The sequence below is a fragment of the Vulpes vulpes genome, chromosome 2 (assembly GCF_048418805.1).
Source record: "Vulpes vulpes isolate BD-2025 chromosome 2, VulVul3, whole genome shotgun sequence".
Classification (NCBI taxonomy): Eukaryota; Metazoa; Chordata; class Mammalia; order Carnivora; family Canidae; genus Vulpes; species Vulpes vulpes.
In genome coordinates, this window is record NC_132781.1 from 75301121 (window position 1) to 75316314 (window position 15194).

Sequence of the window (15194 nt, forward strand, 5' to 3'; positions counted from 1 at the left end):
TTTTTAAAGATTTTTTAAAAGATTTTATTTATTTACTCATGAGAAACAGAGAGAAAGAGGTAGAGACATAGACAGAGGAAGAAGGTTACCTGCAGAGAGCCCAAAACAGGACTCGATCCCACGACCTTCACCTGAGCCAAAGGCAGACACAACCACTGAGCCACCCAGGTGCCCCAATAAAATTTTTTTAAAAAGGTCCCTCTGATTTATCAATTGAGAAGTCATTAACATTCTTATCATGAGCTACTTTAATGTAGTGGATAAAGTATAATTAGATTGTTGTACAATCTGGTTGTAGGACTCCTGGGTGGCTCAGCGGTTGAGCATCTGCCTTTGGCTCAGGGTGTGATCCTGGGGTCCCGGGATGGAGTCCCACATCAGGCTCCTGCATGGAGCCCGCTTCTCCCTCTGCCTGTGTCTCTGCCTCTCTCTCTCTCTCTGCGTCTCTCATGAATAAATAAAATCTTTAAAAAAAAAAATTTAAAAAGACTAAACAGTAGAGTTTACGCTTCTGCTTCTTTTTCTCCCGAGAGTGGCCTGGGGATAAAGAGAAACATGAGAAGTGGCCACAGGATTGGGAGTCAGAAAAAAAGTGAAGTCTGAAAATAGTAGCTGTGGAGAATGAGAGACCGAGCATTAAAAATAATTAAAATAAATTAAAAAATAATAATAATAATTAAAATACACTAGACCACGACTAAGATTTCCACATGTGAAAGGAAAAAATTAAGACATAGTGGCCCTATTCAATAGGATACATAACACCTGAACACTCTGGCATCTTGTGGGAAGACGGAATTTAAAGGTCATCTTTAAAGACCATTGACTTGGACGCGTGACATCACCAAGGGATATGCCCCGACACACACACGCTATTCTTTAACCCGGCTGTATGCGTGGCACAGGCTGACACTCCACGATTCAGGGGCTCCATAAATCCACTATGGCCTTGAGGGAAACCCAGAAAGGAGCCCTTTGCTTCAAAGTGAAAACAATGGACTCTGTCTTGCGGCTCGGCGCGCCATTTCTGTCCGGGAAGGCGGTGTCAGACTACCCAGGAGCCGAAAGTGGAGAGACAGGAATCAGCTGACCGGGGGCATTAGCGCTACGTTCCCCGCACCCTCCACGCTCACGATCCCGGCCTGAGGAACACCGGGGACACGACCGGGAACACTCGAGCGGCGACTGAGGAGAGGCCGCAAATTCAGCTCCCCGCTTCTCCCCCCTTAGTTCGCCGCGGGGCGTTCCGAGTAGTTTCACCCACCTTCGTCCGCGTCGTACATATTGGCAGACGGTTCCCAAGTTCCTAACTCTTGAAACCGGAGAAAATCGCGCAGCAGCCACCAGCGCCCGCAGCGTGAGGGGAAGTAACTTCCGTCTCCGGCGTTCCCAGAATGCTCTGCTTCTCAGGGCCAAGGCCGACCCACAAAGCCGCCAACGTAAGATCTGCGCCTGCGCAAGTCGTCGGGGGTTAGAGCTGCGCACGCGCAAACTGCAGACTGCCGCCTCAGGTGGCTGCGAGGTATGTTCCTGTAGTTTGAGGGTCGGATCCCGCCAGCTTTTTTGTTTTTCGATATCGTTGAACAAACAACACCTGATAAAAAAAAAAAAAAACATAAAGACTTATTAATAAAAGGCTTTAATTGAGGCCATGAGGACGCGGCGGTTTTTTTTTTGGGGGGGGGGGGTAGTTCTGAAGACCAAAACCACGAAGCTTTGAAAAACGTGATTCACTAGAAAACCCGTCACTGGCCTCTCCGGCCCACGCAACTCAGCCCAGGTCGCCAACGCTTTTGCAGTAGCTTAGAAAGGGTTCTCGGGCCTCAGATCATTCTCGCGAGAACTCACAGGATTCGAAGTTTGGTGTCGGACAAATGACCGCCCACCAGTAGTCCCGGGCTTCGGTCTCGGGTTTGACGCACGTCTCGGACCCTAGTGCGCCTGCGCGCACGCGCCTCCCTCCCTGGGTCGCGTTCCCCATGCTACCTGCACGCCTCGCCCGCCGGCTGCTGCGGCCCTTCCTGCGGGGATCGGCCCCCGCGGCGGCCGGCCATGGCTCTCGGGAGCCGCTGCTCGAGCGACGTGCGGCCGCGCCCTCCTCCCAGCAGCCGTCGTGCCTGGTACGCGGGCTTTCCCGTGGCTCAGCGGCGCCTGGGGGTTACGAAGGGGGGACTGACGTGGAGGAGCATTTTCTGTTCCCGGAGTACGTCTCGGAGCCGGAGCCTGCACCGACCGTCGAAGAGCAGCTGCGGGAACTGCAGCAGCGGCAGGAGGAGGAGGAGGAGCGGCGGAAGCGGCGGCGGCCGCAGAAGGGACCTGCCGGGAGTCGGGGCCACCCGGTCGTGGGACACCCGGACCCGACGGTGCCGCCCAGCGGCCTGAGCTGCTCGGGCTGCGGAGCGGAGCTGCACTGCCGGGACCCGGGCGTGCCCGGCTACCTGCCCAGCGAGAAGTTCCTCAGCGCGGCGGCGGAGACCGACGGCGGGCTGGCGCGAGCCGTGTGCCAGCGCTGCTGGCTGCTGGTGCACCACCGGCGCGCCCTGCGCGTGCAGATGAGCCGCGAGCAGTACCTGGAGCTGGTGAGCGCCGCGCTGCGGCGGCCCGGGCCCGCCCTGGTGCTCTACATGGTGGACCTGCTCGACCTGCCCGACGCCCTGCTGCCCGACCTGCCCGCGCTGGTGGGCCCCAGGCAGCTGATCGTGCTGGGGAACAAGGTGGACCTGCTGCCCCAGGACGCGCCCGGCCACCTGCAGCGGCTCCGCGAGCGACTGTGGGACGACTGTACCCGCGCAGGGCTGCTGCGGCCCCCTGGCCGCCGGGGGCCACAGCACGCCGGCGAGGACGGGCAGCGAGACCGGGAGGAGAATTCGGATTCTGCCGCCAGGGCCCGCCCGGTGCTCAGGGACGTGCGGCTCATCAGCGCCAAGACTGGCTATGGAGTGGAAGAACTGATCTCCGCGCTCCAGCGCTCCTGGCGTTACCGCGGCGACGTGTACCTCGTGGGCGCCACGAACGCTGGCAAGTCCACTCTCTTCAACACGCTCCTAGGGTCCGATTACTGCATCGCCAAGGGCGCTGAGGCTATCGACAGAGCCACCATCTCCCCTTGGCCTGGTGAGCCCTCGGGAGGCCTGCCTCCTCTCTTTTCTGAGACGCTGGAAAGGCTGGTTGCGGCCCAGGCATCTAGTCCATCCTGCCTTAATGCCCACGTGGGGCGCAGTCTGGAGCCTTCCATTTAAAAGTTCCCTCCCAAAAATTAAAAAAAATAAAAAAATAAAAAAAATAAAAGTTCCCTCCCGGGCATCCCTGGTGGCTCAGCGGTTTACTGCTGCCTTTAACCCCGGGATGTGATCCTGGAGACCCGGGATCGAGTCCCACGTCGGGCTCCTGCATGGAGCCTGCTTTTCCCCTCTGCCTGTCTCTCTCTCTCTCTCTCTCTCTGCATTTCATGAATAAATAAATAAAATCTTTAAAAAATAATAAAATGAAAGTTCCCTCCTGGGCAGTCCGGGTGGCTCAGCGGTTTAGCACCTGCCTTCAGCCCAGGGCCTGATCCTGGAGTCCTGGGATCAAGTCCCACATCGGGCTCCTGCATGGAGCCTGCTTCTCCCTCTGCCTGTGTCTCTGCCTCTCTCTGTCTCTGTCTCTCATGCATAAATAAATAAAATCTTTAAAAAATAATAAAACATAAAACTTCCCTCCCTACTATGGTCACACCTGTCTTTTGTGTCAGCCTAGTGCTTGGAAAGTTAGTATATGTTAGACTCATTTTCTCATGGGAATATTTATGGAGCACTTCTGTGTTCCAGTCACTGTTCTTTAGGCACTGTGGATGAACCAGAGAGCAGAGCTCGAGTTCCTCTCTCTTGGAAGTTTCCCTGGTAGCTTGACCTTGTATGTTTCTCTGGAAAGTCTCTTTTTCTTTTCTTCTTTTCAACTTTCTAAACTTCCACCCTCTCTTGTTAAGTTTATTCATAAGATCAAATCCGAATACTATACGCATTTAATATTTGAATAATTCACTAATTGTCATTTGGTGTGTGGCTTTGAGAAAAAAAATGTCAACTGTGCGGTTTTAAGAAACTTCGGTAATTGCAAAATGGGTCTTTCTGTGACCCTGTTGGTATTTAACTGTTGGCAAAACTCTTGTTCCTTTGAAACCAGTGCTTAACTTTAATAAGCTGTTCTTCTCTGTCCAGAACTTTGTTTGAATTATACACAGAAGTGCTTTTATACTGGATGGTAGTACAGTGAAAATGGAAAGAAAGCAGGTCTGCAGATTTGGGATTCAAATCCAAGTTGAGCCTTTGATCCAGTCTCTGAGCCTATTTCCTCATCTGTAAAATGAGAATGATCTTGTAGAGGGTTGTCTTGAAGGTTAAGTGAAGTAAATAGCAGTACCTGAGACAATGTAGCCCCTCAAAAATGTTAGTTTTCCTCCCCTTATTTCCTCTTGTAAAATGTTTATAAGAACATTTTTATTTTTTGGTATTTCAGGTACTACATTAAACCTTCTGAAGTTTCCTATTTGCAACCCAACACCTTACAGGATGTTTGAAAGACAAAAAAGGCTTAAGAAAGATGCAGCTGAAGCTGAAGAAAATCTTAGTCCACAAGAACAAAATCAGCTTAAGCTGTTGAAAAGGCGTGGTTATGTAGTAGGTAAGTATCTTCTATAGGAAAACTCTTGTTGGGCCTATGCTAACATTTTTTTGTTGAGCAACCTGAAATACAGCTGTCTGGGACTAGCCAGTTTTTGTGGGGAGAGACTACCCCTCTTATTCTAGAACAAAGAGGCCCTTTAGAGGCAAGGCTACTGTTTGAAATCCCAGAGTTCATTGTGCTGAGAAAACTGAAACAGTAGATTCTTGGAGAAATCAAGGAGAGGAAACCTGCAACAACTACCCACGTAGCCAATTGCCAGCAGTCGAAGCATTTTCACTGAGAAACAGCACACTCTGTGCAAACCAGCACAGGTTGCTGACTCCACAACACAGCTTTAAATTACCTCGTCTCTCTTTCCTTAGTATCTTTTTTCAACCTTCCTTCACTGAAAACAGTTTGATTTCCAGAACTTTCCCCCACCCACCCAACCCCCTGCCCAATGTACACAGCTAGCCACAGATTTGACCGTTGCGAGAGTCTGACTCCCACTGCCTTTGAAAAAAAAAGGCAAAGGTATCGTTGGAGTCTTGCTTCCAAGCACCATAGTTAGTCTAAGTAACTTGTTTTTGAGGCAAGTAAAGAGAATAAGAATTATCTGTCTGGAGTCAAAAGCTTCAAAAGAATGACTAATAGCTTAAATATAACTTATTCTAGGAAGAGTTGGAAGGACATTCTTGTATTCAGAAGAACGGAAAGATGAAGTTGCCTTTGAGTTTGATGCTGATTCACTTGCCTTTGACATGGGAAATGACCCTGCTATGGTTGCAGATAAATCCACCAAACGAGTAGAATTAACTCCACAAGATATAAAAGATGCCCACTGGTTTCATGACACCCCTGGAATTACAAAAGAAAATTGTGTATGTATTTGATGTCTTTTGGAAATAATAACTTTTTTTTTCCAAGATTATTTATTAGAGCACAAGAGGGAGGGGCAGAGGGAAAGGGAAAAGCAGACTCCCCGTTGAGCAGGAAGCCTGATGCGGGACTCTGTCCCAGGACCCTGAGATCATGACCTGAACCAAAGGCAGACATTTGACTGACTGAGCCACCCAGGCACCCCAGAAATATTAACTTTCAGTTGCACAAGTACTGTCTTAATTGGCAGAACACAGGAAAGGAGTATCCTTTCACTTTAGGCTCAGTTCTGATTCATTCATAGAAGCAGTTCAGGGTGATCTGTGTGCCATCAAGATCAGTATTCCATTTTGTAGGCTTTACTGCTCACAACCTCTTTGTGTTATTGTGGTTGTTACCTTAGTTAGGGAGACATTTATGAAATCCTAGATTTTGAGGTTGGAATAAAACATAAATATCACTGCAGTCCCGCCGCATGTTCTGTGCTTGAATTCCCTCTAAACATAGCCATTTGTCTTGAACTGAAATAAGGAGTGACTTAACCATCAGCTAAAGCAGTGTCACCTGATCTCCCATGGTAACCCATTTGGCCTTTGACCTGCCTTTTGTGTTGAGCTGAACAGTCTCCCTGTAACTTGTACCCATTGTTCCTGAAATGGTCCTGCATGGAATGAACAGAATGCCTGTTTTCCTTCCTAGACTTTGAACTACTTTAAAGGGTAATGTCCTATATCTTCTCACTCTTCTCTTTCATTAGTTCATCCTACAAACATTGAACATTTACAGTGCTGACATAATCCAGATTATTTCTCTTTGTTTCTTGCGGCTGTTCTGAGAGATAGGCTTTTCATCAATTCAGGCCTCTTTTCAGAATATTTTCTAATTTGCTTTTGTCCTTAAAATATGACACTAAGAACTAAATGTCTTGTATAAGTATCCTCAGATGAGCACAACTTGGAATAGGATTAACTCCACCTGTCTTGCCCTTATACATCTTACTCTAGTTGCAGGATCTCCTGGGCAACTTTGTTTTATTTCATTAAATTAAGCCCATGTCCTATACACTTATTAAATCTCACAACTTTTTATTCATTTGCAATTTTGATTATCATCCAAGTCATAGGTTGACTGAAGAATGCATCCAGGATACAGCCTTACAACAGATCCATTAATCAGTTTCCTTTGAATCTGGTCACTGATACAAGTTCCTGGTTTGCCTAATTATGCCTGTTTATGCCTAGGAAAAGTGGTGTCTTAGCTTCTTTTCCTTCTTTGTGTTAACTGAATCACTTAGTTTCATTCTCAAAATTATGCTCTACTTATAGTGTCCCATATCATAGAATCATATGGAGCTTTCACCTTTTTTGTGGTCCAAAATATAATGGCTTGTGTCAACTTTCTCTTCCTTAGCAATCCATAACTTCAGAGTAATTGGACTGCTTTCTAATAATGTTCCAGCACTTGAACTTCACCATTCATTGATTTATTCTTCCCTTTTAGACTCAAGTCAAGGATAGCAGGTACTTTAGTCATATGTACCTTCTTGTCAAATAGTCAGAAAAGCAAGAATTTGCTAAATATTGTAGCCAGCAAAATGAGACCCTCAAGTCATTAGATCTAAAAGGTCTCTGGCATTTTGTTTCTGTCGGTTTATTGATAAGTTTATTGGATGCCTTAAACCAGTGTTTTCCCAAACTAAATCAAAGAACTCTGCTGAGAAATAAAAATATTAAGGTCTCTGCTAAAAAGAATTAAAAGGCTTCTACTGCAGGTGGCTTTTATTTATTTTATTTTTTAAGATTTTACTTATTTGATAGGGAGAGCACACAAGAAGGGGAGAAGCAGGCTCCCCCCAGAGCAGGGAGCCTGATGTGGGGCTGTATCCCAGGACCCTGGGATCATGACCTGAATGGAAGGCAGATGCTTAACTAACTGAGCCACCCAGGTGCTCCTGTAGGTGGCTTTTAATAGGCTTTTTTTAATACAAATGCTGAGGGAAAGTACTTGCAGGCTCCTTGTTATGTATTTGCTTGTGAGGCTCTCTAGGTTTCATGTGTTCTTTATTTACTTATCTTTCTTTTTTTGTTGTTTTTAGGATTTTATTTATTTATTTGAGAAAGTGAGGAGAGTAGGGGGCAGAGTGGGGAGGGAGAGAGAAAGAATCTCAAGCAGAGGGCAGCCCGGGTGGCTCAGCAGTTTAGCTCCACCTTCAGCCCAGAGCCTGATCCTGGAGACCGGGGATCGAATCCCACGTCAGGCTCCCTGCATGGAGTCTGCTTCTCCCTCTGCCTGTGTCTCTGCGTCTCTCTGTCTCTCTCTCATGAATAAATAAATAAAATCTTTAAAAAAAGAAGAATCTCAGGCAGACTCAGTGCCTATCACAGGGCCCAATGTGGGGCTTGATCTGATGACCCTAAGATCATGCATGACCTGAGCTGAAACCAAGAGTCAGATGTTTAACCAACTGAGCCACCCAGGCGCCCCTCCTTATTATTTTTCTTAATCCAGTTCACAGGTTTTTTTTATCCACTTTTTTACTGACTCTAATATTTCTTTAAAAAAAAATTTTTTTTATGTAATCTCTACACCCAGTGTGGGGCTCAGACTCAGAACCCTGAGATCGAGTCACATGCTTTACCAACTGAGCCAGCCAAATGTCCCCATAATATTTCTTTTTAAATCAGATTTTGAGTCCCTGAATTCTATCAGAATCTTGTGCTTCCTGGCTTTCCATTCTATTTTCTCTAGTTTCTTGGAACTCTTCATCCTTAGAAGCCAGAGAATTCATGACTTTCTCATTTTTTGCTGACACTTCAGGGCAAATAAGAAAACTGAAGACCAGAATGTGGAAAAGCGTTCTTCAGAGCTCTCTAACTGCTCCTAGAATGAGGTTTTTTTGCATTTAATGCATGCATACTTGCCACTGGGATAGAAGGTGGTATACTGCCTTACTTTTGGCTGATAACTACTGGTCCCTAGAAGCCTTGATGGAGAGAACATAGTGCTGTTTTGGGAATGACTCAAAGGTGTTTTCGGTTCACACCAGTTTTGACATTTGAGGGATACTGCTGACATACAAAGTCTCATACTCCCATGTAAGTTGTTTTGCCGGTTACTCAGTATTACATTGTGAAACGAGCTATCCGTAAATTGATTTAAACAATATAGCAATTTTATGTGCAACAAATTCTGACATACTTTGGTTTATCACTTTTTTACCTTAGAGGATAAATCACAATATATCTTCAATAAATTCTCTAAATAATAATTCTCTAAAACATCTGCCCTCTGCTTTACAGATTTTAAACCTTCTAACAGAAAAAGAAGTAAATATTGTTTTGCCAACATGTTCCATTGTTCCAAGAACTTTTGTGCTTAAACCAGGAATGGTTCTATTTTTGGGTGCCATAGGCCGCATAGATTTTCTGCAGGTAAGGAAAGTCTGTACTGTTAAAAAAATGATGTAGGATTACTTTAAGGATACAGGTATATGAACGAGATTGGCAAAATGTTGATAACTAGATCATGACTGTGTAGGAAGTTGATTATACTTTTTTGTTTGCAAATGTCCATAATAAAAACTTGGGGAAAAGAAATGGGAGGAAAAACAAGTAGTGGGTCTCAAAAACTAGATCTTCATTAGGTTATTGAATGCCCATACAGCTTGGCATGAAGAAAAAGATGCTGTCCCTATCCTGTGGTATTGTTTCACATGGAAATCATAGGTTAAAAAGAAAAAAATAGGTCCAACCTTTAGGTACATGGTTAATATGCATCAAATAAATCCCACTTTTTTGTTTTAAGCTTTTTTTTTTTTTTTAAGCAATCTCTACACCCAACATGGGGCTTGAACTCACAACTGATCAAGAGTCCCATGCTCCCCTACCTGAGCAAGCCAGCCTCCCTTCCCCCACTCTTTATATCCCCAAGATATGTATACATTTATGTATGTGCTTTTTTGTTTGATATTCATTTACATAGCATCATTCTGGGGATTTTTTAGTATTTACAGAATTGCTCCGTTTTCCCAAAGAGAGGAGAAAAAAGGGAAATGAAACATGGATGTGTCCAGCAACAGTAAATGCAACTTGGAGGCCAGTGCTATAGCTTATTTCTTGGGTTTTGTGTTTTTTCATAATTTGTTAGCAATTTAGCCTTACACACTTATGTTTCATTAAAGCCTGCAGAATGTTAACTTTACACTGCACAATTTACACTTTACAATGCGCAATTAAAGCATTTCCTTTTACTCACATTTCTTTGTGGGGGGGTTTTAATTTTTCATTCCATAAAATAATTATTTTCTTCCTTTCTTAAGGGAAATCAGTCGGCTTGGTTTACAGTTGTGGCTTCCAACCTCCTCCCTGTGCACATTACTTCCTTGGACAGGGCAGATACTGTGTATCAGAAGCATGCAGGTCATACGTTACTCAAGGTGAGTCACACACTTTGAAGATTACACAATTAGGTTAACATACACTGTGACAGTCTCACAGCTCTGCTAAGAAAGAACTGTGAGAACTTACCGTTGAACTTACCATTTTTATTATATGATCAGCTAGCTCTCTCCTCACCTGTTCTGCTTGAGGATTTTGGCTATAAAGTAAAGTGAGCTCTATGAGAAAACGGATGTTATTTGGACTCATCCTAGAATAGCTATGGACTTGTGTTTTTTCTAAACTACACTGGCCAATACCGTAGCCACAAGTGGCTATTTAAATTTAAATAAATTCGGGACACCTGGGTGGCCCACCAGTTAAGGAGTCTGCCTTCGGCCCAGGGGCATGATCCTGCAGATCCAGGATGGAGTCCACATCAAGCTCTTTGCATGGAGCCTGCTTCTCCCTCTGCCTGTGTCTATGCCTCTTTCTGTGTCTCTCATGAATCAATAAATAAAATCTTTTAAAAAAAATGTTTTTTAATAAATTCAAGGTAGATAAAATTTAAAGTTGAGTTGTTCAGTTGCACTAGCCATTTTTGACTGCCCAGCAGTCACATCATTGCGGAAAGTTGTATCAGATAGCACTGAATGAAGAGAAGTCACACATTTTCTCACAATTGGGGTTGCTACTGGCATCTGGTAGATGGAAGCCAGGGATAATGCTGGAATCCTATAGTGCACAAGACAGACCCTCACAACAAAGAATTATCTGGTCCAAAATGTCCATAGTGCCAAGGTTGATAAGTCCTGGCCTGAGTAGAAAAGCCCTCCTCCTAGGTTCTTAATCCCAGACGCTTACAGATTATCTTGGTTTTTCACTCCTGCTCTACTTTCCCCTTGTAGGTATGTTACAGTTTCTCTCATATTTTTTCTTTTTTCTTTTTTTAAGATTTTATTTATTTATTCATGAGACACAGAGAGAGAGGCAGAGACACAGGCAGAGGGAGAAGCAGGCTCCCTGTAGGGAGCCAGATGCAGGACTCCCATCGCAGGACCCCGGGATCACGACCTGAGCCAAAGGCAGACACTCAACCATTGAGCCACCCACAGGCCCCTCTCATCTTTAAAAAATGAAACAAAACTCAGGGTCCTGCTTGTTCCTTCTTTTTACAATCAACATGGTAAGTGTTGGTAATGATGCTGAAGGAACACATCTACAAAAACACCAGGTACATCTAGCAGAAATGATTTAGCATTAATTAGTGTTAATGTAACTGAATATAAGCCAAAATCCAAAATATATACCTGCCTGCCCTTCAAGGAGAATAAAAATAAACCTGACTTGAGAAGTAAATGCTTTTTTCTCTCTGTATTTTCTAAGAGAGCCAGACTAAAGTTAAACTCCATTGAAATAACTGCCATAAGGTTAATATTCCAGAGACTTGTAGGATTTGCAGAATGGGTGAGCATATAAAGGCAATCAGCAATATAGAACCTATTGATTTTTCTACACTTGGAAGCCTTTAAGGGTAGCCCGGATGGCTCGGCAGTTTGACACTGCCTTTGGCCCAGGGTGTGATCCTGGAGACCCGGGATCGGGTCCCACATCGGGCTCCCCGTGTGGAGCCTGCTTGTCCCTCTGCCTGTGTCTCTGCCTCTCTCTCTCTCTCTCTCTCTCTCTCTCTCTCTGTGTTTCTCCCATGAATAAATAAATAAAATCTTAAAAAAAAAAAAAAAAGCCTTTAGTTCTCCTGTTATATTTGCTCACTTTTTAGGCCAAACAATAATATACGAGGTGAAATACAGTTAAGGACTCACAAGAAAGAAAACTTACTCTATATAACATGGTGCTCATAAAAAAGGACCTGTGTGGTGCTCTATCCTAATGTATTTGTGTAGTTTTCAGAGCGGACATCACTGATACTTTCCAAAGTAACAATCCCAGTCTTCTCTCCTACTGTAACGGAAACTTTTTTTGGTGGGGAGGGCTGTTCAGACTCACTCTTCCATCCCGTTTTTCTTACCTCCCAAATCAAAGTCAGCCTTGCCTCCTGATTATCACTGAATCCAGTCTCCCAATTCAAGCTGTAATCTGGTTTCATTAGGTTTGTTGAGAACCCAAAGTATTTTCTTAGCTTCCAGCTTTTATTGCCCTCCTCCCCCAGTATACCTCCCCAACCACTAAAGCAGTGGTTCTCAACCAGGGGACATTTGACAATGACTAGAGACATTTTTGTGTTTCACAACTTGGTGGATGCTGCTAAAAATTCTACAGTGCACAGAACAGCCTCCCCACCCCCACAACAAAAAACTATTCAGCCTAAAATGTCGATAGTGTCGAAGTTAAGAAACCCTGCGCTATAGAGATCTTTCCAAAATACAAAGCAGGTCACAGTATTTTTTTATTCTTATCTGTTCTTTTTCCTGCTAATTCCTTGGTATTTCCACATTACTAAGAAATCTAAACTGATAGCCTCGTCACTAATACACACACATACACAGACTGAACATACCCTAGACAATTCAGCTACAATTCCCCGAACTCATCCTTTTTCCTGTTTTTGTGTCTATACTTGATGCTAACCCTGAATACCTTTCTAGTAAGTAATTTCAACCTATTGCTCACAGTACTACTCAGATATTGCTTCTTCATTAATGTTTTCCTTGACCAAAATGTGTTCATAACTTCTTCCTCCACAACTGTAGTACTTAATAGATGCCTCCCATCACATGCCTTACCTTGTAATTTGTTTACATGTTCTTTCCACCTTCTGACCTCCTTGAGGGCAGGCACCATATTGTAACATCTATTTTGTGTCCCTAATGTTAAACCAGAAAGATCTATTAATAAGTAATTATCCAGCTACTTCCCATTCATGGACACATCTGTAAACAGAAGTTGAACCTTATCCATCATACATGTACCCTTCACTTGCAGTGAGGCAGGGATTAATCTTTGAGGCCAGCCAGGCCTATGAGAACTAAGGTATTTTGAAGGATATTATCTTAATTGCCAAACATTACTCTGCAAAGCTTAATGGAGGGCTGTAAAAATAGTGTAAACTGATAAAGATTCTGCTATCAGGAGGTTACCACTAGACACATGTTCACATGCATTCTTGGCACTGGAATAGGCTTCATCTCACAGAGCTCCCATGCTTTTCATTGGAACAAGAAGTGATTTGGGATTTTCAGTAGCTGAGAATATTTATCTCAATGGCAGGTTCCAATGGGTGGAGAAGAACGAATGGCAGGATTTCCTCCTCTTGTTGGTGAAGACATTACATTAAAAGAAGGACTTGGGGAATCTAAAGCAGTGGCTGACATCAAATTTTCATCTGCAGGTAATTTTACACCGAGCACTTTTTAAAAGGTGAATAAAGTAGCCTTTACTGACTTACAGTAGATTTTTTTAGAAATGTGCATTTAACTGACATAAACTGAGGATTTTAGGAAATACGTACTAGTTTATTCATTAAATGAAACCTACTCTAAAAGTAAATTTGTACCTTTTCACAAATGCATGCCTTCTTTAAAAATCGAGTGAAAGAGCAGCAGCCTCCTTTGGTGTTCCATTTTGAGCCTGGGGTAGGTGTTTTTTTAAGAAGATATTTGCTAACACCATTTTGTGTTCTGTCCCATGCCTGCATAGGTTGGGTTGCAGTAACACCTCAGTTTAAGGACAGACTGCATCTCCGAGGCTATACACCTCAAGGAACAGTTCTGACCGTCCGGCCCCCTCTCTTGCCACACATCGTTAACATCAAAGGAGAGCGCCTCAAGAGAAGTGTGGCCTATAAAACGAAGAAGCCTCCTTCCCTTGTGTACAATCTGCAGAAGAAAAAACAGATGAAGTTGACCTTGTTCACTGAATATTAACACAACTACATACATAAATATAACCATAATAAAGCTGTCTTTGCTCCTACCCTTCTTAAACCACCCAGGACTGTACCTGTTTGTAATGTATTGAATTTGTATATACAAGGGTTTTTTTTGTAAGGTGTATATATGTATGTATGTGACCCAAATATACTTAAAAAGTAGTTAAGCTACATTCAAATTTCTTGCACTATTAAGACCATATACTGGGGTCCCTAGTTGGTTCAGTCAGAGAAGTGTGCAACTCTTAATCTTAGGGTCATGAGTTCAAGTCCACATTGGGCATAGAGATTACAAAACAAAACTTAAAAACAATAAATAAAGAAAAAGACCAGATGTCATTTCTTATTTACAGCCTAGTTGGGAGAGCAACATAGCAGCTGGCATATGAAAAAAATGGTAAGAAATGAGTCTCCAAAATACATTGGCTTAAGTAAAATAGAAGTGAATAGTGCCTCTGCTCCATATAGTTATCAAGTATCCAACTGGTGGAACACTCCATGGCTTCATCTGTAGGTCTACATCAATCAGAAGTCTACCTTTTATTATTCCTAGCTGAGTAAATAGCACTGTAGCTGTGTACAGTGAATAATTGGCAAGTCCCAGATCCCAATGTTAGATAAATGCTCGTGGGATTAGCTGGCCTGAAATGCAGTCAGATCCATGAACTTCCTTGTAGACTAAGGTTTACCATAGAATTAATAGACATACCTATGTCTTCAGTCAACAGGCATCCATCCCCTAGCCCCCCATCTCACCAAGACAACTTAGAATAAATGGTTAGCATTTTAAGATGTAACTTATAAGAACTATAGATCTTGCTTTCATCATGTTTCAAAGTAAATACTATTGGCATCTTGGGGAAGGGAGCCCCTTATATGTAAAACTGCATTTCAGGATGCCAGCATCCCTCCCCAGGTACTAAATGCCACTAACAGCTCCCCCTGCCCATTAGTCCTGGTGACAAATGAAAAGTACTTCTTATATTTATATATTTTATATATTTTCCTCTAGAGGGCAGTAGCTTCCCAAGTTGAGAAATTTAATTTCCAGTTTTTATTTTGGAGAAAATAACATGCCATTAATTTTACAAGTCAAAATCTGGCATTTACATAGAAATATAGAGGAATGCCAGGGTGGCTCAGTGGTTGAGTGTCTGCCTTTGGCTCAGGGTGTGATCCTGGGGTCCTGGGATCAAATCCACATCAGGTTCCCTGGGAGGAGCCTGCTTCTTCCTCTGCCTGTGTCTCCTGCTTCTTCCTCTACCTATGTCTCTCATGAATAAATAAAAAAATCTTAAAAATTAAAAAATATAGAACCTAAGAACTAATGCTATCACTCTAATAACTTCTGAAGTATTTTAGAAAGCAAAGCATTCCTCCTTAATGTCCCGTCTCTTTTAGACCTC

At 43.5% G+C, this 15194-nt stretch overlaps 2 protein-coding genes across 4 annotated transcripts in view; one reads left to right on the top strand and one right to left on the bottom strand.

Annotated features, from left to right (window-relative positions):
* POLR2B (RNA polymerase II subunit B) overlaps positions 1-1521 on the bottom strand; it is a 46859-nt gene extending 45338 nt beyond the window's left edge. Inside the window, exon 1 of the mRNA XM_026003553.2 lies at positions 1265-1521. Coding sequence (XP_025859338.1) covers positions 1265-1283 — 19 coding nt within the window. The 5' untranslated portion in view covers positions 1284-1521. The remainder of the gene's footprint in view (positions 1-1264) is intronic.
* Positions 1522-1578: 57 nt separating this feature from the next.
* NOA1 (nitric oxide associated 1) lies at positions 1579-13846 on the top strand. Of its 3 annotated transcripts, none has more exons than XM_026003556.2 (7): positions 1579-3114; positions 4498-4662; positions 5320-5525; positions 8823-8954; positions 9842-9958; positions 13128-13248; positions 13557-13846. In XM_026003556.2, the coding sequence occupies exons 1-7, from the start codon at positions 1980-1982 to the stop codon at positions 13781-13783; spliced, it is 2103 nt and encodes a 700-aa protein (XP_025859341.1). In that variant the 5' UTR covers positions 1579-1979; the 3' UTR covers positions 13784-13846. The 3 variants fall into 3 exon arrangements, with proteins under 3 accessions (XP_025859341.1, XP_072605016.1, XP_025859342.1); XM_026003557.2 differs by having other exon boundaries at positions 1908-3018; XM_072748915.1 differs by lacking the exons at positions 9842-9958; positions 13128-13248; positions 13557-13846 and adding an exon at positions 9527-9728 and having other exon boundaries at positions 1905-3114.
* Positions 13847-15194: the final 1348 nt, after the last annotated feature.

Excerpts from the sequence above, each read along its gene's own strand:
- NOA1 (XM_026003556.2), top strand. The coding sequence starts at position 1,980 with ATGCTACCTGCACGCCTCGCCCGCCGGCTGCTGCGGCCCTTCCTGCGG. Across the intron at positions 4,663-5,319 it reads AAGGCGTGGTTATGTAGTAG|GAAGAGTTGGAAGGACATTC; the intron begins GTAAGTATCTTC and ends AACTTATTCTAG. Across the intron at positions 8,955-9,841 it reads GCCGCATAGATTTTCTGCAG|GGAAATCAGTCGGCTTGGTT; the intron begins GTAAGGAAAGTC and ends TCCTTTCTTAAG.